This window comes from Bacillus rossius (assembly GCF_032445375.1).
Source record: "Bacillus rossius redtenbacheri isolate Brsri chromosome 9 unlocalized genomic scaffold, Brsri_v3 Brsri_v3_scf9_1, whole genome shotgun sequence".
In the NCBI taxonomy this organism is placed as follows: Eukaryota; Metazoa; Arthropoda; class Insecta; order Phasmatodea; family Bacillidae; genus Bacillus; species Bacillus rossius.
In genome coordinates this window covers 14,144,760-14,171,201 of record NW_026962012.1, presented here as the reverse complement: position 1 = coordinate 14,171,201, position 26,442 = coordinate 14,144,760, and the positions used below count along the sequence as shown (strand labels likewise).

At 39.0% G+C, this 26,442-nt stretch overlaps 1 protein-coding gene across 1 annotated transcript; it reads left to right on the top strand.

The window, feature by feature from the left end:
• The first annotated feature begins 6,822 nt into the window (after positions 1-6,822).
• LOC134542719 (neuropeptide SIFamide receptor-like) lies at positions 6,823-23,257 on the top strand. Its single transcript, XM_063387192.1, has 4 exons — positions 6,823-6,844; positions 9,978-10,279; positions 12,789-12,986; positions 22,151-23,257. The coding sequence occupies exons 1-4, from the start codon at positions 6,823-6,825 to the stop codon at positions 22,427-22,429; spliced, it is 801 nt and encodes a 266-aa protein (XP_063243262.1). The 3' UTR covers positions 22,430-23,257.
• The last annotated feature ends 3,185 nt before the right edge of the window (positions 23,258-26,442 follow it).

Genomic DNA, 26,442 nt, shown 5'->3' with positions numbered 1-26,442 from the left:
ACACATTGTCCAGTGTCTTAACTCGCGCTGTCCTTCTACTCCCGCCGAACAAATTGTCCAGTGTCTTAAATCGCGCTGTCCTTCTACTCCCGCCGAACACATTGTCCAGTGTCTTAAATCGCGCTGTCCTTCTACTCCCGCCGAACATATTGTCCAGTGTCTTTACTCGCGCTGTCCTACTCCCGCCGAACACATTGTCCAGTGTCTCAAATCGCGCTGTCCTTCTACTCCCGCCGAACAAATTGTCCAGTGTCTTATATCGCGCTGTCCTTCTACTCCCGCCGAACAAATTGTCCAGTGTCTTAAATCACGCTGTCCTTCTACTCCCGCCGAACACATTGTCCAGTGTCTTAACTCGCGCTGTCCTTCTACTCCCGCCGAACAAATTGTCCAGTGTCTTAAATCGCACTGTCCTTCTACTCCCGCCGAACAAATTGTCCAGTGTCTTAAATCGCGCTGTCCTTCTACTCCCGCCGAACACATTGTCCAGTGTCTTAAATCGCGCTGTCCTTCTACTCCCGCCAAACACATTGTCCAGTGTCTTAACTCGCGCTGTCCTACTCCCGCCGAACACATTGTCGAGTGTCTTAAATCGCGCTGTCCTTCTACACCCGCCGAACAAATTGTCCAGTGTCTTAAATCGCGCTGTCCTTCTACTCCCGCCGAACACATTGTCCAGTGTCTTAAATCGCGCTGTCCTTCTACTCCCGCCAAACACATTGTCCAGTGTCTTAACTCGCGCTGTCCTACTCCCGCCGAACACATTGTCCAGTGTCTTAAATCGTGCTGTCCTTCTACACCCGCCGAACACATTGTCCAGTGTCTTAAATCGCGCTGTCCTTCTACTCCCGCCGAACACATTGTCCAGTGAATTAAATTGCGCTGTCCTTCTACTCCCGCCGAACACATTGTCCAGTGTCTTAACTCACGCTGTCCTACTCCCGCCGAACACATTGTCCAGTGTCTTAAATCGCGCTGACCTTCTACTCCCGCCGAACTAATTGTCCAGTGTCTTAAATCGCGCTATCCTTCTACTCCCGCCGAACACATTGTCCAGTGTCTTAACTCGCGCTGTCCTTCTACTCCCGCCGAACAAATTGTCCAGTGTCTTAAATCGCGCTGTCCTACTACTCCCGCCGAACACATTGTCCAGTGTCTTAACTCGCGCTCCTACTCCCGCCGAACACATTGTCCAGTGTCTTAAATAGCGCTGTCCTTCTACTCCCGCCGAACAAATTGTCCAGTGTCTTAAATCGCGCTGTCCTTCTACTCACGCCGAACACATTGTCCAGTGTCTTAAATCGCGCTGTCCTTCTACTCCCGCCGAACACATTGTCCAGTGTCTTAACTCGCGTTGTCCTACTCCCGCCGAACACATTGTCCAGTGTCTTAAATCGCGCTGTCCTTCTACTCCCGCCGAACAAATATTCCAGTGTCTCAATCTCGCTGTCCTTCTACTCCCGCCGAACACATTGTCCAGTGTCTTAAAACGCGCTGTCCTTCTACTCCCGCCGAACAAATTGTCCAGTGTCTTAAATCACGCTGTCCTTCTACTCCCGCCGAACACATTGTCCAGTGTCTTAACTCGCGCTGTCCTTCTACTCCCGCCGAACAAATTGTCCAGTGTCTTAAATCGCACTGTCCTTCTACTCCCGCCGAACAAATTGTCCAGTGTCTTAAATCGCGCTGTCCTTCTACTCCCGCCGAACACATTGTCCAGTGTCTTAAATCGCGCTGTCCTTCTACTCCCGCCAAACACATTGTCCAGTGTCTTAACTCGCGCTGTCCTACTCCCGCCGAACACATTGTCCAGTGTCTTAAATCGCGCTGTCCTTCTACACCCGCCGAACAAATTGTCCAGTGTCTTAAATCGCGCTGTCCTTCTACTCCCGCCGAACATATTGTCCATTGTCTTAAATCGCGCTGTCCTTCTACTCCCGCCGAACACATTGTCCAGTGTCTTAACTCGCGCTGTCCTACTCCCGCCGAACACATTGTCCAGTGTCTTAACTCGCGCTGTCGTTCTACTCCCGCCGAACAAATTGTCCAGTGTCTTAAATCGCGCTGTCCTTCTACTCCCGCCGAACACATTGTCCAGTGTCTTAACTCGCGCTGTCCTACTCCCGCCGAACACATTGTCCAGTGTCTTAACTCGCGCTGTCCTTCTACTCCCGCCGAACAAATTGTCCAGTGTCTTAAATCGCGCTGTCCTTATACTCCCGCCGAACACATTGTCCAGTGTCTTAACTCGCGCTGTCCTACTCCCGCCGAACACATTGTCCATTGTCTTAAATCGCGCTGTCTTTCTACTCCCGCCGAACACATTGTCCATTGTCTTAAATCGCGCTGTCTTTCTACTCCCGCCGAACAAATTGTCCAGTGTCTTAACTCGCGCTGTCCTACTCCCGCCGAACACATTGTCCAGTGTCTTAAATCGCGCTGTCCTTTTACTCCCGCCGAACAAATTGTCCAGTGTTTTAAATCGCGCTGTACTTCTACTCCCGCCGAACACATTTTCCAGTGTCTTAACTCGCGCTGTCCTTCTACTCCCGCCGAACAAATTGTCCAGTGTCTTAACTCGCGCTGTCCTACTCCCGCCGAACACATTTTCCAGTGTCTTAACTCGCGCTGTCCTACTCCCGCCGAACACATTGTCCAGTGTCTGAACTCGCGCTGTCCTTCTACTCCCGCCGAACAAATTGTCCAGTGTCTTAAATCGCGCTGTCCTTCGTCTCCCGCCGAACAAATTGTCCAGTGTCTTAACTCGCGCTGTCCTACTCCCGCCGAACACATTGTCCAGTGTCTTAAATCGCGCTGTCCTTCTACTCCCGCCGAACAAATTTTCCAGTGAATTAAATCGCGCTGTCCTTCTACTCCCGCCGAACACATTGTCTAGTGTCTTAACTCGCGCTGTCCTACTCCCGCCGAACACATTGTCCAGTGTCTTAAATCGCGCTGTCCTTCTACTCCCGCCGAACACATTGTCCAGTATCTTAAATCGCGCTGTCCTTCTACTCCCGCCGAACAAATTTTCCAGTGTCTTAACTCGCGCTGTCCTTCTACTCCCGCCGAACAAATTGTCCAGTGTCTTAAATCGCGCTGTCCTTCTACTCCCGCCAAACACATTGTCCAGTGTCTTAACTCGCGCTGTCCTACTCCCGCCGAACACATTGTCCAGTGTCTTTAATCGCGCTGTCCTTCTACTCCCGCCGAACACATTGTCCAGTGTCTTAAATCGCGCTGTCCTTCTACTCCCGCCGAACACATTGTCCAGTGTCTTAACTCGCGCTGTCCTACTCCCGCCGAACACATTGTCCAGTGTCTTAAATCGCGCTGTCCTTCTACTCCCGCCGAACAAATTGTCCAGTGTCTTAAATCGCGCTGTCCTTCTACTCCCGCCGAACACATTGTCCAGTGTCTTAACTCGCGCTGTCCTTCTACTCCCGCCGAACAAATTGTCCAGTGTCTTAAATCGCGCTGTCCTTCTACTCCCGCCGAACACATTGTCCAGTGTCTTAAATCGCGCTGTCCTTCTACTCCCGCCGAACATATTGTCCAGTGTCTTTACTCGCGCTGTCCTACTCCCGCCGAACACATTGTCCAGTGTCTCAAATCGCGCTGTCCTTCTAATCCCGCCGAACAAATTGTCCAGTGTCTTATATCGCGCTGTCATTCTACTCCCGCCGAACAAATTGTCCAGTGTCTTAAATCACGCTGTCCTTCTACTCCCGCCGAACACATTGTCCAGTGTCTTAACTCGCGCTGTCCTTCTACTCCCGCCGAACAAATTGTCCATTGTCTTAAATCGCACTGTCCTTCTACTCCCACCGAACAAATTGTCCAGTGTCTTAAATCGCGCTGTCCTTCTACTCCCGCCGAACACATTGTCCAGTGTCTTAAATCGCGCTGTCCTTCTACTCCCGCCAAACACATTGTCCAGTGTCTTAACTCGCGCTGTCCTACTCCCGCCGAACACATTGTCGAGTGTCTTAAATCGCGCTGTCCTTCTACACCCGCCGAACAAATTGTCCAGTGTCTTAAATCGCGCTGTCCTTCTACTCCCGCCGAACACATTGTCCAGTGTCTTAAATCGCGCTGTCCTTCTAGTCCCGCCAAACACATTGTCCAGTGTCTTAACTCGCGCTGTCCTACTCCCGCCGAACACATTGTCCAGTGTCTTAAATCGTGCTGTCCTTCTACACCCGCCGAACACATTGTCCAGTGTCTTAAATCGCGCTGTCCTTCTACTCCCGCCGAACACATTGTCCAGTGAATTAAATTGCGCTGTCCTTCTACTCCCGCCGAACACATTGTCCAGTGTCTTAACTCACGCTGTCCTACTCCCGCCGAACACATTGTCCAGTGTCTTAAATCGCGCTGACCTTCTACTCCCGCCGAACTAATTGTCCAGTGTCTTAAATCGCGCTATCCTTCTACTCCCGCCGAACACATTGTCCAGTGTCTTAACTCGCGCTGTCCTTCTACTCCCGCCGAACAAATTGTCCAGTGTCTTAAATCGCGCTGTCCTTCTACTCCCGCCGAACACATTGTCCAGTGTCTTAACTCGCGCTCCTACTCCCGCCGAACACATTGTCCAGTGTCTTAAATAGCGCTGTCCTTCTACTCCCGCCGAACAAATTGTCCAGTGTCTTAAATCGCGCTGTCCTTCTACTCACGCCGAACACATTGTCCAGTGTCTTAAATCGCGCTGTCCTTCTACTCCCGCCGAACACATTGTCCAGTGTCTTAACTCGCGTTGTCCTACTCCCGCCGGACGCATTGTCCAGTGTCTTAAATCGCGCTGTCCTTCTACTCCCGCCGAACAAATATTCCAGTGTCTCAATCTCGCTGTCCTTCTACTCCCGCCGAACACATTGTCCAGTGTCTTAAAACGCGCTGTCCTTCTACTCCCGCCGAACAAATTGTCCAGTGTCTTAAATCACGCTGTCCTTCTACTCCCGCCGAACACATTGTCCAGTGTCTTAACTCGCGCTGTCCTTCTACTCCCGCCGAACAAATTGTCCAGTGTGTTAAATCGCACTGTCCTTCTACTCCCGCCGAACAAATTGTCCAGTGTCTTAAATCGCGCTGTCCTTCTACTCCCGCCGAACACATTGTCCAGTGTCTTAAATCGCGCTGTCCTTCTACTCCCGCCAAACACATTGTCCAGTGTCTTAACTCGCGCTGTCCTACTCCCGCCGAACACATTGTCCAGTGTCTTAAATCGCGCTGTCCTTCTACACCTGCCGAACAAATTGTCCAGTGTCTTAAATCGCGCTGTCCTTCTACTCCCGCCGAACATATTGTCCATTGTCTTAAATCGCGCTGTCCTTCTACTCCCGCCGAACACATTGTCCAGTGTCTTAACTCGCGCTGTCCTACTCCCGCCGAACACATTGTCCAGTGTCTTAACTCGCGCTGTCCTTCTACTCCCGCCGAACAAATTGTCCAGTGTCTTAAATCGCGCTGTCCTTCTACTCCCGCCGAACACATTGTCCAGTGTCTTAACTCGCGCTGTCCTACTCCCGCCGAACACATTGTCCAGTGTCTTAACTCGCGCTGTCCTTCTACTCCCGCCGAACAAATTGTCAGTGTCTTAAATCGCACTGTCCTTATACTCCCGCCGAACACATTGTCCAGTGTCTTAACTCGCGCTGTCCTACTCCCGCCGAACACATTGTCCATTGTCTTAAATCGCGCTGTCTTTCTACTCCCGCCGAACAAATTGTCCAGTGTCTTAACTCGCGCTGTCCTACTCCCGCCGAACACATTGTCCAGTGTCTTAAATCGCGCTGTCCTTTTACTTCCGCCGAACAAATTGTCCAGTGTCTTAAATCGCGCTGTACTTCTACTCCCGCCGAACACATTGTCCAGTGTCTTAACTCGCGCTGTCCTACTCCCGCCGAACACATTTTCCAGTGTCTTAACTCGCGCTGTCCTTCTACTCCCGCCGAACAAATTGTCCAGTGTCTTAACTCGCGCTGTCCTACTCCCGCCGAACACATTGTCCAGTGTCTTAACTCGCGCTGTCCTACTCCCGCCGAACACATTGTCCAGTGTCTTAAATCGCGCTGTCCTTCTACTCCCGCCGAACAAATTTTCCAGTGAATTAAATCGCGCTGTCCTTCTACTCCCGCCGAACACATTGTCTAGTGTCTTAACTCGCGCTGTCCTACTCCCGCCGAACACATTGTCCAGTGTCTTAAATCGCGCTGTCCTTCTACTCCCGCCGAACACATTGTCCAGTATCTTAAATCGCGCTGTCCTTCTACTCCCGCCGAACAAATTTTCCAGTGTCTTAACTCGCGCTGTCCTTCTACTCCCGCCGAACAAATTGTCCAGTGTCTTAAATCGCGCTGTCCTTCTACTCCCGCCGAACACATTGTCCAGTGTCTTAACTCGCGCTGTCCTTCTACTCCCGCCGAACAAATTTTCCAGTGTCTTAACTCGCGCTGTCCTTCTTCTCCCGCCGAACAAATTGTCCAGTGTCTTAAATCGCGCTGTCCTTCTACTCCCGCCGAACACATTGTCCAGTGTCTTTACTCGCGCTGTCCTACTCCCGCCGAACACATTGTCCAGTGTCTTAAATCGCGTTGTCCTTCTACTCCCGCCGAACAAATTTTCCAGTGAATTAAATCGCGCTGTCCTACTCCCGCCGAACACATTGTCCAGTGTCTTAAATCGCGCTGTCCTTCTACTCCCGCCGAACACATTGTCCAGTGTCTTAACTCGCGCTGTCCTTCTACTCCCGCCAAACAAATTGTCCATTGTCTTATCTCGAGCTTTCATTCTTTTCTAGCCGAACAGTGTGCCCAGTGTCTTATGGGGGTGCCTCCCATTTCAGGTAAAGATTTTATATTTACAGTAATTACAGATTTTCAATTGTTTAACTTTCACGAAATGAAAAATATTAACAGCGCATACTTTTTGCATAATTATTTGCCAAAGTTACATTTTAAACGTTTTTGGGTTGTACAAATAAGGAGAATTTTCTTTATTGCAGAACTGAATCTTTTTAGGTTAACTGCAATGCAACAGGCTACTTCAATAAATGGTTTGAATTTCTTTCAGAAAATATTAATTAATTTTACCTGGCATTCCAAAATTCTCAAATTTGTTACGATTTTGACAGCCAAGAAACATGAAATGAATTTTTGTGATTTAAATGCAAACCACATCATGAAGTAGCCAGTGGCATTGCAGTTAAACCTAAAAATCGATAAAAATATAACTTTGCCACCTAATCTATACTAATATAATAAAGTTGAAGAGTTTGTTTGTTTGTTTGTTTCAACGCGCTAATCTCAGGAACCACTGGTCCGATTTGAAAAATTCTTTCAGTGTTGGATAGTACATTTATCTAGGAAGGCTATAGGCTATATTATATTACCAATAACATTAGGGATCCTTACTAAAAGTCCAATTTAGAATCAAATGCGTTGGAGGGGGTTAGATACAACATGCAGTGCATGTACGAAGTTTGTGTTGACAATGCCGCAGGCGCTAGAAGCTTATTTCCTATTGCCTATTAACATTGTTGCCACGCACTAGATGCCTTATCATTCTTAATTTTCCCATACAAGTAAAAAACACCCGTGTGATATTAACAACCAAGCAATCAGTACCCTCATATGGAATACATAGAAAGAGTGTGAGGTATATATGTAGATATAAAGAGATAAATACAGATAGAGAGATACATAGATATATAGGACTATAGATGTAGATAGAGATAAATATATATTTAGAGAAATGGATAGATTATTTGTATATGTGTAACTACTTCAAACATATTACAAAACAAAACTGAATAAGGCATTGCAATGCATGCCGAGCATTAGCTAGATAATGGAATCTTTTCAATATTAGTAATCCCTTATTTTTCAGTATTTTTCTATATTGCTTTATAGAGTCTAGATTACATACAGACCAGGTAAATAACTATAAACTGGCAGAACAACGTCTGTCGGGATCTGAAAGTGATATAAATTATTTTGCACACTTGACATTCAAATTAAGAAGACAATCACTAACTACATCTGATCTCTAAACAGTTCCCCTTCACCCTGTGTTCAGCCCGGGCAACGCTGGGTACTGCAGCTAGTTAGGTATACAAAAAGTATGCGCTGTATATTTTTTTATTTTCTTGAAAGTTAAAAAATTTAAAAAGTTTAAAAGTTAGTCAGTGATGAAATTGAATATAAAATCATGACCTAAAATGATAGGCACCCCCTTCTCGAGCTTTTGTTCTATCCCGGGAGAAGGAAGTTCCCGGTGTCTTAGTTCATACTGTCGTCCCATTCCCCCCGATTAAAGTGTCGAGAGTCTTTGCTTGTCCTGTAATTCCATTTCTCCCAAAAAAAAAAAGTGTAAAGTATCTTATATTGTGCTGTTTTCCAATCCTGCCGTGGTTTTTTAGTGTTTATGCTCGTGCTGAATTCTGCACAAGTGAGTTATGTCGCTTTTCAACGTAGCAAGTCTTACACCTGACTCACTAGAACGTCACGCACCAATGGAACCCACTTAAGAACTAGTTGATTTGGTGTTATCGTCTAAAGGTAAACGCCTCATACGAATTTATAACTGTTTTTCTTTTTATATAACTTATATCTGGCGTCTGGCTGTGGTGCTGGTGCCAACCACCATCTTGGTTTATGATTTTACGGTGACCATCTTGGATAACCATAACATTCATCTTTAATCTTGATCTTCAAAAATTTCCATTTGCTCAAAATTCATAAAAATCCGCAAAATTTCCAGTTTTTTTAGAAAAAATCTCAGAAACTTTTAAAAATAAAAAAATTCTCTATTTCGAAGGAAAAATTCCCATTTTGATTAAAAATTTACACTTTAAGTCCTTAAAATGCCAACAGCTTTAAAATTCCTAAAATCTGCATTGAGAGTCTTAAAAGCAAGCCGCCATAAGCCTCTTAAGGTCATGAACTTGACAAATAGAATGATATGGCCACCATCTTGAAAATTCGTATTTTTCATGCTAGAAAATAGGGAGAAATTTAAAAGTATATAAAAAAATAATAAATAATACAATTTAATTAAAAACATTTCGCCATCTTGGATTATGATGTCATGAACGCCATATTGAAAGTACTTAATTACTTTCCAAAAAATTCAGAAAAAATTAAAATTTGTAAAACAAAAGTTAAGCAAACTTTAATATAATTTTAATTATATAATTAAATACATTTATCGAGTCGAATGACATTTGTACTTTATATTAACGTTATCAAGCAGAAAATTTCCAATCAGCTCACTGATGAAGTAGCTACGTACGGATCGTCAAAATATTATATGTGGCTGGACTTCGTGTATGGTAAATCGTATCCTTTCGAGAACAAAGTAAATAAGTGCGCATTCAAGACAGTGAATACTCCCATTTACAATTTCTACTATGTGAAGCAGTCTGTCAGTCTGTTAAACACACTATTGAGAAAATCTGTCGGGAAGAAAAGGACTCTGTAGAAAAAGGATCTTTCTGGTCTCTGTCTTCGGTTAACCGATTGGAGCTAAGGATTAGTCAGTTCAAGACAATGCAGAAAAATTGTTCATTAGATTGCTAGCTTTAGGTATTGTTCCGGTATTAGATCTATGAAATATTTTTTTTTATTGTAATAATGTTTTTTTTACCTAACCTGTCACTTTTTTGTAATTTTAAGTAAATAAACATTTTTATAAAAAAATTAATATCCCATAGTATAATGTACTTCAGAATCGTAGAGTAATCCATTGTTTTATCTCTCATAAAAAGTTACTTTAAATTAGGGCCAAATTTTACTAATGATTGAATATTATTTAAGTATCTTGCACATGGAGGCAATGTGAAATTTGGTTTGCGTGGAGTATTGCCACTATTACTTCTGGCTCTTAGGCCACAAACGAGAAGAATCATTTCCGAGTGTTTCCTTAGTTAGGAAAACTTGCCATGAATTATATATGTATATGTTGTATTGGATACTAAGGTAGACTCTCTGCCAACAGGTTCCTGGCCATCTGGTGGCCACTCAAGTGCCAGATCACGAAGCGTAGAGCACGGTTCATGATCGTGCTCATATGGGTGTTTGCGCTCACCACAACCATTCCCTGGGCCGTTTTCTTCGACCTGGTGTCCATCTTCAGGGACGCTCCAGAGATACAACTTTGCCTCGAAGTGTGGCCCGACTCCATGGATGGTGATCTCTACTTCCTCATCGGCAACCTCGTGTTCTGCTACATCCTGCCTATGATACTCATCTCCCTCTGCTATGTCCTCATATGGATCAAGGTAAGAGACACCAAATCCATCAGTGGCATCCTACATCCTGCTTAATATCCATATCGCACTGTGCTAATTCTTCGTATTGATCAAGATTCTTGATCTCAACTACCTTATGTCAACTTATTTTATGCTTCATCCTGACTATGACCCTTTGCTATATAGGACTTAACTCTCTTATCAGCAACCTAAATACTACTTTATTTACATAACTTACATTGCTACTTTCTTGTATTATTCACAATAGGTGACTACTACTTTATTCTTTAACATTGTGTTCAGCTTCATCCTGCCCATGATACACATTTTCCTCTGATATTCATCATGTGGATCAAATAAAATGTTAACTACCTAATAAGCAACCGGTTGTTCAGCTACATCCTCCTTATGATCCTTAAATCACTCTTAATAATTAAGATAGATAACATCTACTTCCTCATCGGCAACCCCGAATTCTTCTTCATCCTGCCTATGATACTCATCTGCTACTTCATCATATAAGTCAAGGCAAGTGACCTCAATTCCATAATTGGCAACTTCATGTTCAGCTACATCCTGCCCATGACACTTACCTCCCTCTGCTATGTCCTCGAAAGGATAGAGGTAAGTTATCTCAACTCCTCCTTAGGCAACCTACAGCCTAAGCTGTGTTACTTGCTTGTATTGAACTATTTAGTTGATACACTTATCTGAAATAGTAACTCTTCTTTATGATAAACATTGGTCACCTCTATTTTCTTTATTGCTTGTCACATGATTATGATTATAATTATATTTATTAAATAGTATAATAATACCAATTATAATAATAATACACATGATTAATGTCCATGGATGATAATCATGTTGGTAACCTCTAATTCTTTCCTGCCAAACTCTTGTTTTGCTACTTCCTGCTACATCGAGCTGAAAAGGACATCCTCCCATGGACATAAGTGTATAATAAGCAAAGTTTTGTGTTTTGGGTTGGTTTCAACTGGGATAGTCTATATAACAATGCAAGTTTATGCCCTTTAAGATACCTCGACAAATATGATGTAAATAACAGTACAGGTTTGTGCCTTTGTGGTGACCTTGACTAGGACGATAAGGAAAATAGTGCAGATGTGTGCCCTTGGAGAAGCCTCGAATGGGATGAAGTGAATAACACTAAATTGATTTGCCATTAGGGAGGCCTCGACTGGGATGAAGAGGACAGCAGTTAGGTGTATGCCTTGGAGAGGCCTTGACTAGGAAGATGTGGGTAGCAATGCAGGTGTGTGCCATTGGAGAGGCCTCGATTGTAATGACATGGATAACAGTTCAGGTGTGTGTCCTTAGAGAGACCTTGACTTGGATGGTGTATATAACAGTGTAGTTGTGTGCCCTTGGAAAGGCCGTCAAAGGTGTGATATAGAAAACAGTGGAAATGTGGCTCTTTGAGAGGCCATGATTAGAATAATATGGATAAGATTGCAGGTGTGTGCCCTTAGAGAAGCCTTTACTGGGTTGGTGTGGATACCTGTGCAGGTGTGTGCCATTGGAGAGGCATCGACTGGGATTATGAAGATAAAAGTGTATTTGTGAGCCGTTGGAGAGACTTTGACTGATATGGTGTAAATAACAATGCCAGTATGTGTCCTTGGAGAGGCCTCGTCTTGGATGATGTGAATAGCAGTGCATGTGTGTACCCTTGGACAGGCCTCGACTTAGAAGTGTGGTAAACAGTGCAGTTGTGCCCATGGAGAAGCGTCGACTCAGTTATGTTTAACAGTGCAGGTGTGTGTGTCCTTGGAGAGGTGCTTACTCTAATGTTATTGGTAACAATGGAGATGTGTGCCCTTGGCGATGCATAGACTAGAATTTTGTAGGTAACAGTGCAGGTGTGTGCACTTGGAGATGATTTGACTGGTATTGTGTGAATAAGAGTGCAGATATGTGCTGTTGGAGAGCCATTGGATGGGATGGTGTGGATATCAGAGCAGTGCATGTTAACTTTGTGAGGCTTTGACTGGGATGGTCTAGATAACAATGAAGGTGTGTGACTTTGAAGAGGTCTCTACTGGGATGGTGTGTATAACTGTGCATATGGTTGCCCTTTAAAAACGCTTTGACTTTGATGATGTGGATAAAAGAGCAGATGTGTGCTTTTTTTATATTACTTATTAAAAATTATGTGGATAAACGTGCAGCTGTGTGTACTTGGAGTTGCCTCGACTATAATTGTGTGGATAACATTGCAGTTTTGTGTTCTTTGAGAGGCCTTGGTTAAGTTAGTGTAGATAATAGTACAGGTTTTTGCTCTTGGAGAGGTCTCGCTTGGGATGGTGTGAATATTGCAGTTGTGTGTTCTTGGAGATGTCTCGACTTTTATAGTGTGGATAACCATGCATCTCTTGGAGATGCCTCGTCTAGGATGGTTTGAATAACAGTGGCGGTGTGTGCTCTTGGTGAGTGCTCGACTGCAGCTGTGTGGAGAACGGTGCAGATGTGTTTCCTTGTTGACACCTCGACTGAGTTGTTGAGGATTACTCCGCAGGTGTGGCGGCGCGACATCCCTACTGACACGAAAGACGCACAGATGGAGCGGATGCAGCAGAAGTCAAAGGTGAAGGTGGTGAAGATGCTTGTAGCCGTGGTGATTCTGTTCGTCTTGTCCTGGCTGCCACTTTATGCCATCTTCGCGCGCATCAAGCTGGGAGGACGCACCTCGCGCTGGGAAGAAGACATGTTGCAGGTAGGTGACCATCTCACTTCAATGCCCTGGGAAAGGAACTTGCTTAAAACCATCCCAAAAATTATTTTGCCTAAAATATAATTTTTAATTAGTACCTTAATGTGATGTACGGATTAAATGGCGAGGAAAAACCTCTTAACATAAATTCATTGTTTCTTAGTAATCTTTATGAAAAATTATATTATTCACCCCATAAACTTTCAGTGTGTTACTTAAGATTTTTTTTTAAATTTAGGACAATATTTAAACTATACCACATGTGTTGTGAACCCATAAGTGTGTACGTTAAACCAAAATACACCTTCTATAAACAAATGCTGTGTTCCAGCATTCAAAATATTTTTTTTTTCTTAAAATTAATACCATTCACAGTAAATACTTAGTGTAATTCTGTGTTTCACGGCAAAATATACCATTTTTAGTGCTGTTTTAGCCATTAACTTCAATAAGAGGAATCTTCTGAGTAGATGTGATACTCCTGCAACACCCTTGTAAAGTATGCCTATTTTAAATTGCTTCACCTGTACTCAGAATAAGTCTGCCTTGTACAATTGAGAATATTAAATTTACATTTCATTATTCAATGGCGCCATTTTTATTTCCTTTATCAGCCATCATTTAACTGTTTTCGGTTGTTTTAAAATATTTGATAACTTATTTTAGTAAATTTTCTTGTTTTTTAAGATATCATATTATTATTTACAATTATTTAGATGCTCAAACAAAAAGTTTACAAATTGGTATGTTCAAAGATGAGGTGCAAGAAGTGGCAGTTAAAAACCTGTTTATTTTTTTATTTGCTATCTATTATCATCCAGCATTTATAATTCATTTAAAAGCTACTTCGAGTATAGTAAATAAACTCATTGCCTCGGTCTTGTGATTCTTAACATCTTTCCACACTCTTTCATATAGATAATTCAAGTTTTATGTTTATATTTAAAGCCTATTTTCAAAAGAACATATTATTATAAGTGCGTTTTTTATCAGTCACCGTATTTAACTTACATATATGTAGTCAATATTATTTAGAAAATATAACCACTTATTTTAAACCCATTGTTATAAACTATATTATTCATTATATTGTTCATTAATTATCACTATCGACAATTTTAAATTTTTGGAACGATGTCAGGTGATTTTAGAATTATTAATTATCCTGATGTCAAATATGATTTTCCTTTTCCTGTATCTCGAAAGGTTTTTTTACAATTCAATTTCGAGATATTTTTTAAGGGGCCTGAACAAGCTTTTTCGGATGATAAATTGTGCTTTACTTCTTTAATACTTATCTATAATGGCGATTGTGGCACATAATTTAGATAATAATGTAAATGAATTATTATAAATGAAACCATTAAAAATTGTAACTTTGCAAAAAAGAAAATTGATAAAAACTTAAAACTAAGTTGGTTTCAACCAATTTTCTCTCTTGTAACGTAATATTTTTGAATGGTTTCACTTTTAAAAACTCATGTAAATTATTATCTAAATTATTTTTTACAACCTTAATTATAAACGAAGTATTCAAGAAGTAATGCGCTATTTAACATTCCAAAACGTTACGGGATTCATTGTATTTTCGAACATACTGCTTTCATTAATTTTTTGATCTGCTGTCACACAAAGACCCCTTCTTTAAGTTTCGCATAAGATATTTTCGGAAATATTTTTACCAAATACTGAAAGCAGTTACCTTTTTTTGGTAGTGTTTTAGCAAACTGCTTTATTAATACGAGTTTAGTGTGAAGAGGAGGTAATAGTGCCTTGCTTTTTTGAACAAGTGGTACATTTATTATGTTCTGTGAACCGGGTTGTGGTGTTTTTCTTTTGGGGCAGTCTGCCTGCTTCCAGTGTTTGTCTTTGGCTCTGCTGATCCATTCACAAATAAAGCACGGTTATTTTGTATAGCCATATTGTAGACCAAGTAGCATACCAACAACTTTTAAACTACCGCAAATTTGTCCAATAATGTTTTTAATAGTTCACGCATTTTAGCAGAACTTTGATATTTTCATATGTTTCCTTGAGATGCACTAAATACGCAATGGGTAGGGAACCAAAGAAATTTCGATTATGTAAAATTACACCTTTGAAACTACTTTTGTATGAGTCCATAAATAACCTTCACTCACTTGGATTGTAAGTGTTGTCAAAGAAATGCATTAAACCCTCAATATCACAACAATAAATCAGAGAGTCTTCTTCTTTAAAGAATTTGATTAATTCCTTCACTCGAGTCCTATACCAAGAGAACGAAACTCCAGGAAGTAGGAGATTTTTTGCTTCCAATCTCGAACCAAGCAATTGAGCAGCATCCTTTGTCAAATTTAAATAATGAGTTAAATCATTAAGTTCATTTAGAGCGAAAAATTTTGGCGCAGAAATCATTATCATTATCATTATCACATTCGTTTTTGAAACTGTTCTCCTGTAGCACATTTTCGAGAACGGGAAGTGGAACTGGGATAGGAAGAGATTCACAATGTATAACTGGTCATATGGCCGAAGGAATGTTCGGATATTGTATGTCCTTCTTAGTTTTTGCCGTATGACCTCAAAAGTTAACCATACATAAATAACAGCTATTAATATTATTTTGTGGCTCCCACCAAACCATTGGAATTGCAAAGGGCATTGATTTTTTGCATCTTTTTTTAACAGCCCAGTCCCTTACACATGTATGACATACCTCGTGTGGTGCTCAGTTTTTTATTGATCACCAAGGTTTATGCCGAAGTAAGCATAATAGACATTTCTCACAAAACTACTAATATCTTGTATTTCTTTAACAGTTACATAACCACCACAAATATAACAGAACACGTTTGAGTTATTTAAACACTTACGGAACTCATTTCTCAAATGTAACCTCACACTACAGCATGTAAACAATGAATTAATGACTCCCTCCTAAACCCAGCTGGGTGTAACAAATGTGGTCAACTGAGCCCTCTTACCAAAATAAAAAATTTTCCTTCGCAATTAAAAATTTCCTTTGTAAAATTTACGTTTAAATTTAAAAAAATCTTCCTCGATTTCTAATAAAAACAACTGTACGTGATAGGTAAAAACGGATTGCAGATCTGGACCAGCGCAAAAAAAAACCTTTAGGAACACCTAATATAAGATAATCATAGAAAATCATGGTGAATAGCCATTATTATTGATTTAATGAAATTTTCATTTGAGAATATTTTTTTTAATTTCAATTAGATTTTGAATACAATAACAAGGATTTATATATGATAACATTAAAAAATAAAATATCAATTCAAATATATTTGGTAAAGTTATTTCAATCAAATTTTATATTTACTCGTTTATATTCTTGTTGATAGCATCATCGCTTTGTCAGGCCCTAAAGATTAATTCATTCTATTGCGCGCATACTAGGCATCAGATCAATGCAAGTTCAGGACAAAACGAGTAACATTTACTAAAATTTTATATTTTACACAGGGAAGTTATATCATTTTTAACTTAATAAGTTACTTATGTTAACATAGATAAAACGCCTATTTATTTGTGGTTTCGTTTTTTTATAATTATTAACATATTCGCAATAAAAGGTTTTGATCACTTTGGTTAGCAATCGCTGCACATTACTTAAAACCCAGAATATTCCATTTAAATAATCTCTGAAACATATCATCCCACACAAAATATTTAGACAAACATAAAATTCAATTTTTGACTATTGATTTCTATACAAATTACTAAAATCATAGTAAAACGATATGATTTATTTATTCTTTTTTAACTAAAAATAATGTGGACCTTAGAAATTTTTATTTATAGTTTTGCATTAATTTTCGTTTTTAAATTTTCCATAAGTTCTCAAAAAAATTCTTTTTAAGACGCTTTTAAAGAATTTACTTGTAACTATGTACTGAAATCTTGTAAGTCGATTTTAACATTCTTCTAATTGTTGTATCGATTTGAAACTTTGCCAGGGTATGTAATCCCAACTACAATACAATAATTTCATGACCTTGACCCGAAAAGAGAAAAGGGGAGGGGAATATGGGCCAAAAATCACTACTTTCGAGCTATGGGCAAAATTAATGCTTTTTGTATAAGTATCCATAAGGCCGGGACAAGGAGGTCAACCCCTAAAATTTAAAAAATTTCAAAAATTTGTTTATTTTTTATTTGGATTGTTCCAGACCCATGAGGCCGAAGCATGATGTAAAATGTTCCCGAGACTTGGATTACCCCTCTCCCCCTCCCCCCGCCCAAAAAGGAGTGGTCACTTACCCCCGATTTTTTCGAAATTTATGAAAATTGAAGTACCTACGTTGATTGTGACGTGCTCCAGAGGACTTCAGACGGTGGGGATCAATTTTCTCCAAAATTTTCGGGACTCTGAAAATTAATTTTGTGGTGCATTTCAAGCAGCATTGCAAAGTGTGAATTCGGTGGGGCAGATGGGTCCTGTCCCTTTTCAACGAAATTTCTTTTTCTCAAACATTTTACTAACTGGGTTACTATTTTGGAGAAACATATCACAAAATTTATATAATACTAGCTGCAATACCCGGCGTTGCCCGGGCTGAACACAGGGTGTAGTTAGTAATTGTCTTCTTAATTTGAATGTCAAGTGTGAAAATTAATTTATATCACTTTCAGATCCCGACAGACGTTTTTCTGCCAGTTGATAGTTATTTACCTGGTCTGTGTGTAATTTAGATTTTATAAAGCAATATATAAAAAAGCTGAAAAATAAAATATTACTAATATTGAAAAGATTCCATTATCTAGCTAATGCTCGGCCTGCATTGCAATGCCTCATTCAGTTTTGTTTAGTAATATGTTTGAAGTAGTTCCACATATACAAATCATCTATCCATCTCTCTATATATATTTATCTCTATCTACATCTATATACATATATCTCTATTTATCTCTTTATATCTACATATATACTTCCCACTATCTCTATATCTTCTATATATAAGTCTCTATATAGCTCTATACATCTATAGGTATATCTCTTTATCTAACCCATTTCATTCTCTATACCTCGCTCTATCTCAACTTATCTCTCTGTCTCTATCTTACTATATATATATACATATATATATATATCACTCTATCTGTATCTCTTTTATATTTAAATAAATTGTGTCATGCATGCGCACTTATACAACAAAAAAAGACGAAGTGCCGCTATATAAAATGAAATAAACACATTTTTTGACACGATTCGTGCTCCAACTATTGAAAAATAGTTATACCGTCTCAGTAACCTTCATGGGCATGCGCATAACAAATAACCAAAATTTCATCGCAATTGTATGAATGGTATAGGAACGCATACGGCACAAACAAACGAAAATTAAAGACATGACAAACGAATGAAACGATGGTGCGTTTAAAATTCAAGGCAACTCTATCTATTGACGAAGTTAAGAACAAAACTGTTATTAGCGCCTTTATTTTGCTAGCCGCTGCGAGCTCCACTAAGCGGACTGGTCTCACCAAGGAGAAAAATATTAATTTGCCAGACCTTACTATGTGTATGATCGTGTGTCAGACATAGAGAAATGACACTCACTCACTATTTGTATTTCTATGACCTATGATATTTTCTGTTATAAAATGAAATTATCACTTTTTCACTCCCTTAGGGATGGAATTTCATATTAATATTGGGTCTTTATGTTAATCCAGCTTATAAGCTAGCTGTATGCCAAATTTCATTCAAATCTATTCAGTAATTTTTACGTGAAAGAGTAACAAACATCCATCCATCCATACTTACAAACTTTCGCTTTTATAATATTAGTAGGATCGACTTTCGGTATTATCATAGAGTAATATATGTTTTCCATAGAAGAATGATTAGTCTATGAGTATCAGCATGCTCTTTGTAGTTTATACTTATACCCGTGCTTCTGATTACACAAATTGATCCTGTGGTACTTTCCAAGAAATTTATAAAAATTAAATTAAATATGAACTAAAAAGTAAGAGTTAAGTTATATATAAAAAATAATAAACACACTTTTTATGCTGTTAAAAATTAAAAAAAAATTAATTTTAAGTAATTTGTTCAAAAGCAAAATAATGAACTACAAATATGTATAACATATTTGAATACGCTTTAAATAAGAATCACGTAATAAACGAAATAATTAATTTTAAATAAAAAAACGTGGGGTGCTTCATATAATTTATCAAAACAATTTCAACACTAATTTTTGTTCGTTAGGATAGAAATATTAAGAAAATGAAATAAGAGAGTAACGCACGCTTCATATCAGATGTTTCAATTTTTTATCACAAATGAGTAACTATAAAAATGAAACAAATCAAATCAAAATAGAAAGCACATTTCGAAACACATTAAAAAAAGAATCATAGTCAGAATAACAATAAAAAAGGAAGCACTTTTGGAAGCACATAAAATAAAGGAAGCACATTTGGGAGAAAATTTGTTAAAAAAAGTGTAGCTCATTTGGAAGCACATTCAAGGAAAGAAGTACATTTCAAAACAATGAAGCACAATTGAAAGCACATTAAAAAAAAAGGAAGCACATTAAACAAACAGGACACACATTTGTACGCAAATTCATCTTGGTAAGATACAATCTCGACGCAGGGATACGGAACAGGGATACGATCTCGCCACAGGGATACGATCTCGCCACAGGAATACTATCTCGCCATAGGAATACGATCTCGCCACAGGGATACGGCCTCGCCACAGGAATACGATCTTGCCACAGGGATACGATCTCGCCAAAGGAATACGATCTCGCCACAGGGATACGATCTCGCCACAGGGATACGATCTCGCCACAGGAATACGATCTCGCCACAGGAATACTATCTCGCCACAGGGATACGATCTCGCCACAGAGATACGATCTCGCCACAGGGATACGATCTCGCCACAGGAATACGATCTCGCCACAGGGATACGATCTCGCCACAGGAATACGATCTCGCCACAGGGATACGATCTCGCCACAGGATTACGATCTCGCCACAAGGATATGATCTCGCAACAGAGATACGATCTCATCGAAAGGTTACGATCTCATCAGAGTGATACGCTCTCGTCGGGGGGGGGGGGGGGGATACGAACTCATCAGAGGGATACGATCTCGTCAGAGGGATGGGTTTTCATCAGAGGAATACGCTCTCGTCAGAGGGATACTATCTTGTCAGAGGGATATGGTATCAACAATACAATACGATAATACGCGTATTTGACGATTAAGCGCACAATTAAACGAACATTCAACTCAGTAAGATGCGATTCTCTCAGTGGTATACGATCGAAACTTTACGGGAGGCTCCAACGGTCTTTGACTCGAACTGTCTTTGGCTCCACCAGCTACAATAACACTTGGCTACAAGGCCACGAGGTTACAAGACTGCGAGTCTGAAAGGCAATGAGGCTACGGGACGAAGAGGCTACAAGTATTTAAGGCTCCAAATGTATTAGGCTCCACCAGCTACAACGACATTTTTCTACAAGGCCACGAGGTAACAAGGTCACGAGATCATGGAATTACGAGGCAACATGTATTTATTCATGGCTCCTACTGTCTTGGGCTCCAACAGCTTCAACGACATTTAGCTACAAGGCTATGGGTCTACAAGGCGCCAACTGACTACAATAGCTCCATTTAGCAGCGAGAGTTAATTTATGTCATACTAAAGAACTTGTTGCGAGTAGTCCAGATTCTTGCAACAGTTGACGACACATGCTCTGTTGTTCAGGCAGTCGCTCTTTCATGTGGGATGCGAGATGCTCACTCATGATCGCAAGGGAAGGAGGGCTTCGCTAGACATTAAGGGAAAGGGAAAATCGCCCTTCATTTCAGCTGTCTCAAGGCATAGTAATTGACTGAGTAATTAAGTGTTTGTTTGAAGACTAACTTTAGTGTTTCTCAGTTGTTTTAAGACAAAGTATTTGTCTGATAATGAATCTTTTTTTTTGTCTGAAGTCTACCTTATAAAATAATTTAAGTGTTGGTTGGTAAATAAGATTCACTAATCAAACGAAACTCTGAATACTATTGCTTAGATTTGGCGCTATAATTATTCATCTTAAAATCATAACCATCCCCTTTTTACCCCTTAAGAGTTGAGTTTCGGGAAAAGGGTAAAACTGTGGTTAGTAGTTTTCGTATATTTATTATTGATACCCAATATATTTTATTATACTTGATTAGATTTAGAGATGTAACTAATTTTCTCACAACGATATTCATCAAATTTTAACTTTCTTAGGGTTGAAATTCTGTAATAATATATAGCCTAGTTTTGAAGTTATCCAGATATTCTATAATAAAAAGCTTCATCAAATCCGTCAAGTATTTATCGATTGATGCTGGAACAACAATATTGATAAAAATTGTATAAACTATATTTTTTAATTCTCGATAACGTAAATAGCCATTTCAAATCGTATTTTTATCATTTCATCTAACATACAGACTTTTATCCTCTGTTTTATTAGTAGTATAGACTATTTATTTAGTTAAGGCTGGCCCATATAGCCCTACCATTTCCAAAACAGGCGGTCACTATAAACAAACATAAATTTTATGAAGAAAAATAGTGACCAAATCATTTTCCTGCTAGTAAATTCAAGTTCAAACTCAAGAAATAAACAAGGTTATTTATTGCTAGTAAACCATAGTGAGGTTCATTGAAAAAATATTATTTTTTATAAAATACGTACAGAAATATGTGAACTTTCTATTATACTTGAAAAAAAAAATATTTTTTTCAAAATTTAAAAAGTATTATGAGCGTTTATGACAATATGTAGTTTACATTGCTTTTAGCACAACTTTTGCTTGAATATACGATACTTTGAAGAATTAATACTTAGCAGAAGTTATTATTTATAAACCGTTCTAGTAACTTACTATTTAGAAAGCGACATTCCTAAAAAACCAATCGTTTGAATCATGCTTCACGCAAATCTATATTTTTTTTTTTTGTAAATACTGCCTATTACTTTTAATTACAGTGTCCACACACAAATTGTTAGTTTGTGTACAACCATTTGAATTGTAATTGTAACGCAAACAAATGTACAGTTTGTTGAACATGTTTTGTACAATTTGTTGAGCAGCGTCTTGAAATGAACAGAGTGTATGTAAGATGGTGACGGGGCGCTGTGCGATGCGCAGGTGGTGACGCCCATCGCCCAGTGGCTGGGCTCCTCCAACTCGTGCATCAACCCCATCCTGTACGCCTTCTTCAACAAGAAGTACCGCCGCGGCTTCGTCGCCATCCTCAAGTCCCGGCGCTGCTGCGGCCGCCTGCGCTACTACGAGTCCGTCATGATGTCCTCGTCGGCCAGCCTGCGCAAGTCGTCGTACTACGTCAACAACAACAACTCGACCCGCCGGCCGCCGCCCGGCCAGGACACGTCCGTATCCTACATCTTCAACAACACCGGCGTGTAGCGGTAGTCCCGGCGGGGTCCCGGCGGGGTCTAGCTTGGCCGAGGTAGTTGTCGGTCGGTCGGGAGAGCCACACGGCCTCCATTGTTCCCACTTGGTGGTTTCAGGCCGCCACGTGGCGTTCCGAGTCGGGCCGCTGGCCGCAGAACGCATGTCCATTCTGACCACATTGTCTACACGCCCGTGACTGGCGCACACTTGGGATGGCCTTCGCGTACGAAAGAACATGGTTTCTTTTCACAGGCATTCATAGTTTCGTGCACCATTACACTTTAAAACAGGGTAAGCCGCTAATATATTCTTCTTAAAAAAACAAAACAATTACTTATAGCAAGCTACGTTTGCAAACTGTACTGTCACTTTTCTATAAGCAATAATTTAAATCATTCGACAGTGTGAAACATTTTTTTTTTTTAATTTGAGTTGTATTAATGTTTCGACATTGATTTAATAATTATTTATCTTTCAACGTATTATATTAACCATGTCGTAATTAATATTTTCTATTATTAAAATTTATTTTCTAATGTATGTTTGTTCTTAAAGTGTACCTTTTTTTATTTTATTATAAAGTTTAGTGCTTATTGTGAATTATGTACATATGTTATCTTGAATCCTAGTCACTTCTATCAAAATGAACACTGGGTCCTTAAATCTGCGTAGGTACTTGTGGAAGTATTGTGGAGTACTATACCAATCTCCAGCTAATAGCTGCAACACCATTACAGTGGTTGGAAGCCACCGTGTGGTTTATGTTTTAGAAGGTTCCTTAGCAAATATAATTGAAACAAAAAGTTATCTGGTTTATTAGTGGTTTGGAGAAGAACTAATATTGTAACAACAAAATTATCACACAAAATATAACTACCGGTTTTCAAAATGTGTTAAAATGTATTTTAAACAAATTTCTACTCCTACTGAGCCGTAGTTATACAAAATGTTGTTAAGAGAATGAAAAAAAAATTAATATCCATATTTTTAAAAAATGAAATAAGTTTCAGAAGTACTTAGTTATGTGCACGAGATAAACAGTTATTAAAATATTTGACTGTAAATTTTCACTGAGGTACTAGAAGACTGCATATATATGATTATAATTGCCTCCCCTTGGTCCAAAGTAGTAAGATAGCGACTCCACAACTTAAAAAAGTCTAAAGCTGTGTTTTAATGGATCGTAATGAAAACATAAAAATGTAGCTGTGCTAAGCCCTCAATGTCATTGAAATATTTATAATATAGAAAAACTAAATGAAACAAATTTTATTTCCTCTTTAAAAGTAACATTCCCACGCAAACAGAACTTGTACAAATATTTTTTCTTTCTTTCAACCAATTTTTTACAAAATATTAAATTTTTAAAAACCTTGTGATGATAAAAAATCAAACAATCCCGTAAATATGGAACTAACAAGAAGCTTATAAATCCAGACAGCAGATTCCATTACTCATTATCGATTTTTTAATTACGGTGTTCCAATGTTAACTAAGTGCGATGATAACTGTATTTCACTCTTATTTCCAGAAGTTTAGTTGATCTACGAGGGATCAAAAGATCTCAGAAGTTTATTTATTAGTTTGTTGTATTTAATATTGTTGTAACAGGCCAAATACAATTTTTTCATGATATTTATCACAGTTAAAGGTAGTTTTATTAAAATATGTAAAATACATCATCATTGAATATGATGCTGCTATTATAAGCTGTTATTTAAAAAAAGTATTTAATATATAGACATGTAAAAGATCTAAAAAATATTTAAGTTTTACAATCAGCTTAATATTCCATTTTAGTTCTAATATGTCGAGACGGTATTGAATATCCTGCCACGTCTCCTAAATCTTGTCTACAGCTTTATTTGCTATGGTTGCAGCGATCCTCTCTTTAAGGTACTTTATGTTCGTTATCTTCTCAGCGGACACAATGTTTATTTTTTTAACGTATCCCCGCAGGCAAGATTAAAAATTTCGTGTGACACTGTGTCACTATGAGGCTTAAAACGCTGCCTGCACAGGGAGAGCGAGTGGTTCTGTGAGACTACACACTGCTCACTTTGTTTCACTGTGGGATTGCCTGGGGCAAGATTTGGACCATTAAACAGAAGGCTCGGTTCGCGTTGTGGTATGTCAAATTGAAGTTTTCTGCTTCAGTGCAACGTAAGTGGTAACTTTTCTCATCCAAGAAAAAACCCTCACTTTAAAAGCTTTGAATCGTTGGCTAAATCAGTTCACCGTAACTGGTACTGTTGGGACAAGATATCTTCTACCAATCAAAAAAACGGGAGCAAGAAGGGAAACGATTAAGACAATCCTGTCCAAAGAAATCGAATTTTCGTAGTCGTTTAGCATAACAGATTGCAATCAAAATGTTCACACAAAGATTTAGAATATTCAGCTGCTGCATGAAACTAGTATTTATCGGAAATGATTCAGCAACAGATTTAAAGCTTTGCCATCTGTACGTTTTTCTCTTGAACGCAAATGTCACCATTTCCGTGCACTTCGACAGAAAATTTCAGTTCGGCATACCACAACGCGAACAAATACTTCTGTCTAATGGTCCAAATCTTTCCCCGGGCAATCCCACAGTGAAACACAGTGAACAGTGTGTAGTCTCACAGAACCACTCGCTCTCCCTGTGCAGGCAGCGTTTTAAGCCTCATAGTGACACAGTGTCACACGAAAACTCTAATCTTGCCTGCGGGGATACGTTAAAAACCATTGTGTCCGCTGAGAAGATAACGAACATCAAGAGCCTTAAAGAGAGGATCGCTGCAACCATACCAACTAAAGCTGTGGACACGATTTAGAAGTCGTGAATACCGTCTGGACATCACAAGAATTAAATTGGTGCTCTTACCGATGTGTACTAAGCTGAGTGTGAATTATTTTTAACTGCCACATGTGTATGTCTATTAAATACATATTTATTCAATGCCATTTTATAATACCAGCATCCATTCTCGATTATGTTTTATGTAATCTATAACATACACAAAATACAATAAATAATATATAATATTAACGTATAATGTAAAATTTTAAAAATATAAAAATGAAATATATGTTCTTACATTTTTTCTGCTTTTGAATTTGCAGCCAATATATTTTTTCAGTGTTATAAGAAAAATTGTTTTACCATCCCCAAAATTCACTAGAAAAAATATATTTGTTTAGATTTTGTTTGTTATTATGAGAAATTATAAACATAAAGTGTCTCATTATAAAACAGATAAAAATACTTATTATTTCATTGTTCAAGTTTTTTTTTTACTTTTGTAACATGTTTTTTATTTTCTGTAATATGAAATTCAGTGTCTAAGGTACAAAAACTACAGAAATTGATATTATTTCAATTCTTTTCTGTAACACTTAATCTCCGTACGTAATATTAGCTTCACTGAATAAATATGCAGGTTTAACAATATTAACCAGTCAACTTCTGCTTACTGTAATTATGTTTAGGAAACATATGGACTGGAACCTAGCGCCTTGGAAGGTATGGTTCACCGCATATTTTTGTAGAGTTATTTGTTATATTAATGTTAGTTACTAGCTCTATGAGTTATTGTTATTTTGTCTATAAAGTATTTATGTTTTTTATAGATTTACATCAGATTCTTTCACAATTTTCCTCTTTTATAGTTTTACCATCAAAAAAACGCTAACAATTTCTGTACATAAATATTTACCCGCTGTTTATTAAAAATTTAACAAAAATTTGTAAAAAAAAAATTTTATATTAAATTAATGTATAATTGCTTTCACTTAGTTTTTTATTTAAAACATAGTTTACGACAATTTTGTGTTAGAAAAACGTAAATGTAAAATTTAAATAGTGAAGTGTTCTAGTTATGATTCCGCAGTGGGACATGTTAGAACAATACATCACACACATTCTTTTACACAGCTGCAGAGTTTTGCCAGTCCAGATAATACGCGTAGCGGTTCCAAAGTTGCTGGCTGAAGGTGCTGATAACTGAGCCTATCAGTACCTCTACTTTAAAGGGACAATTTGT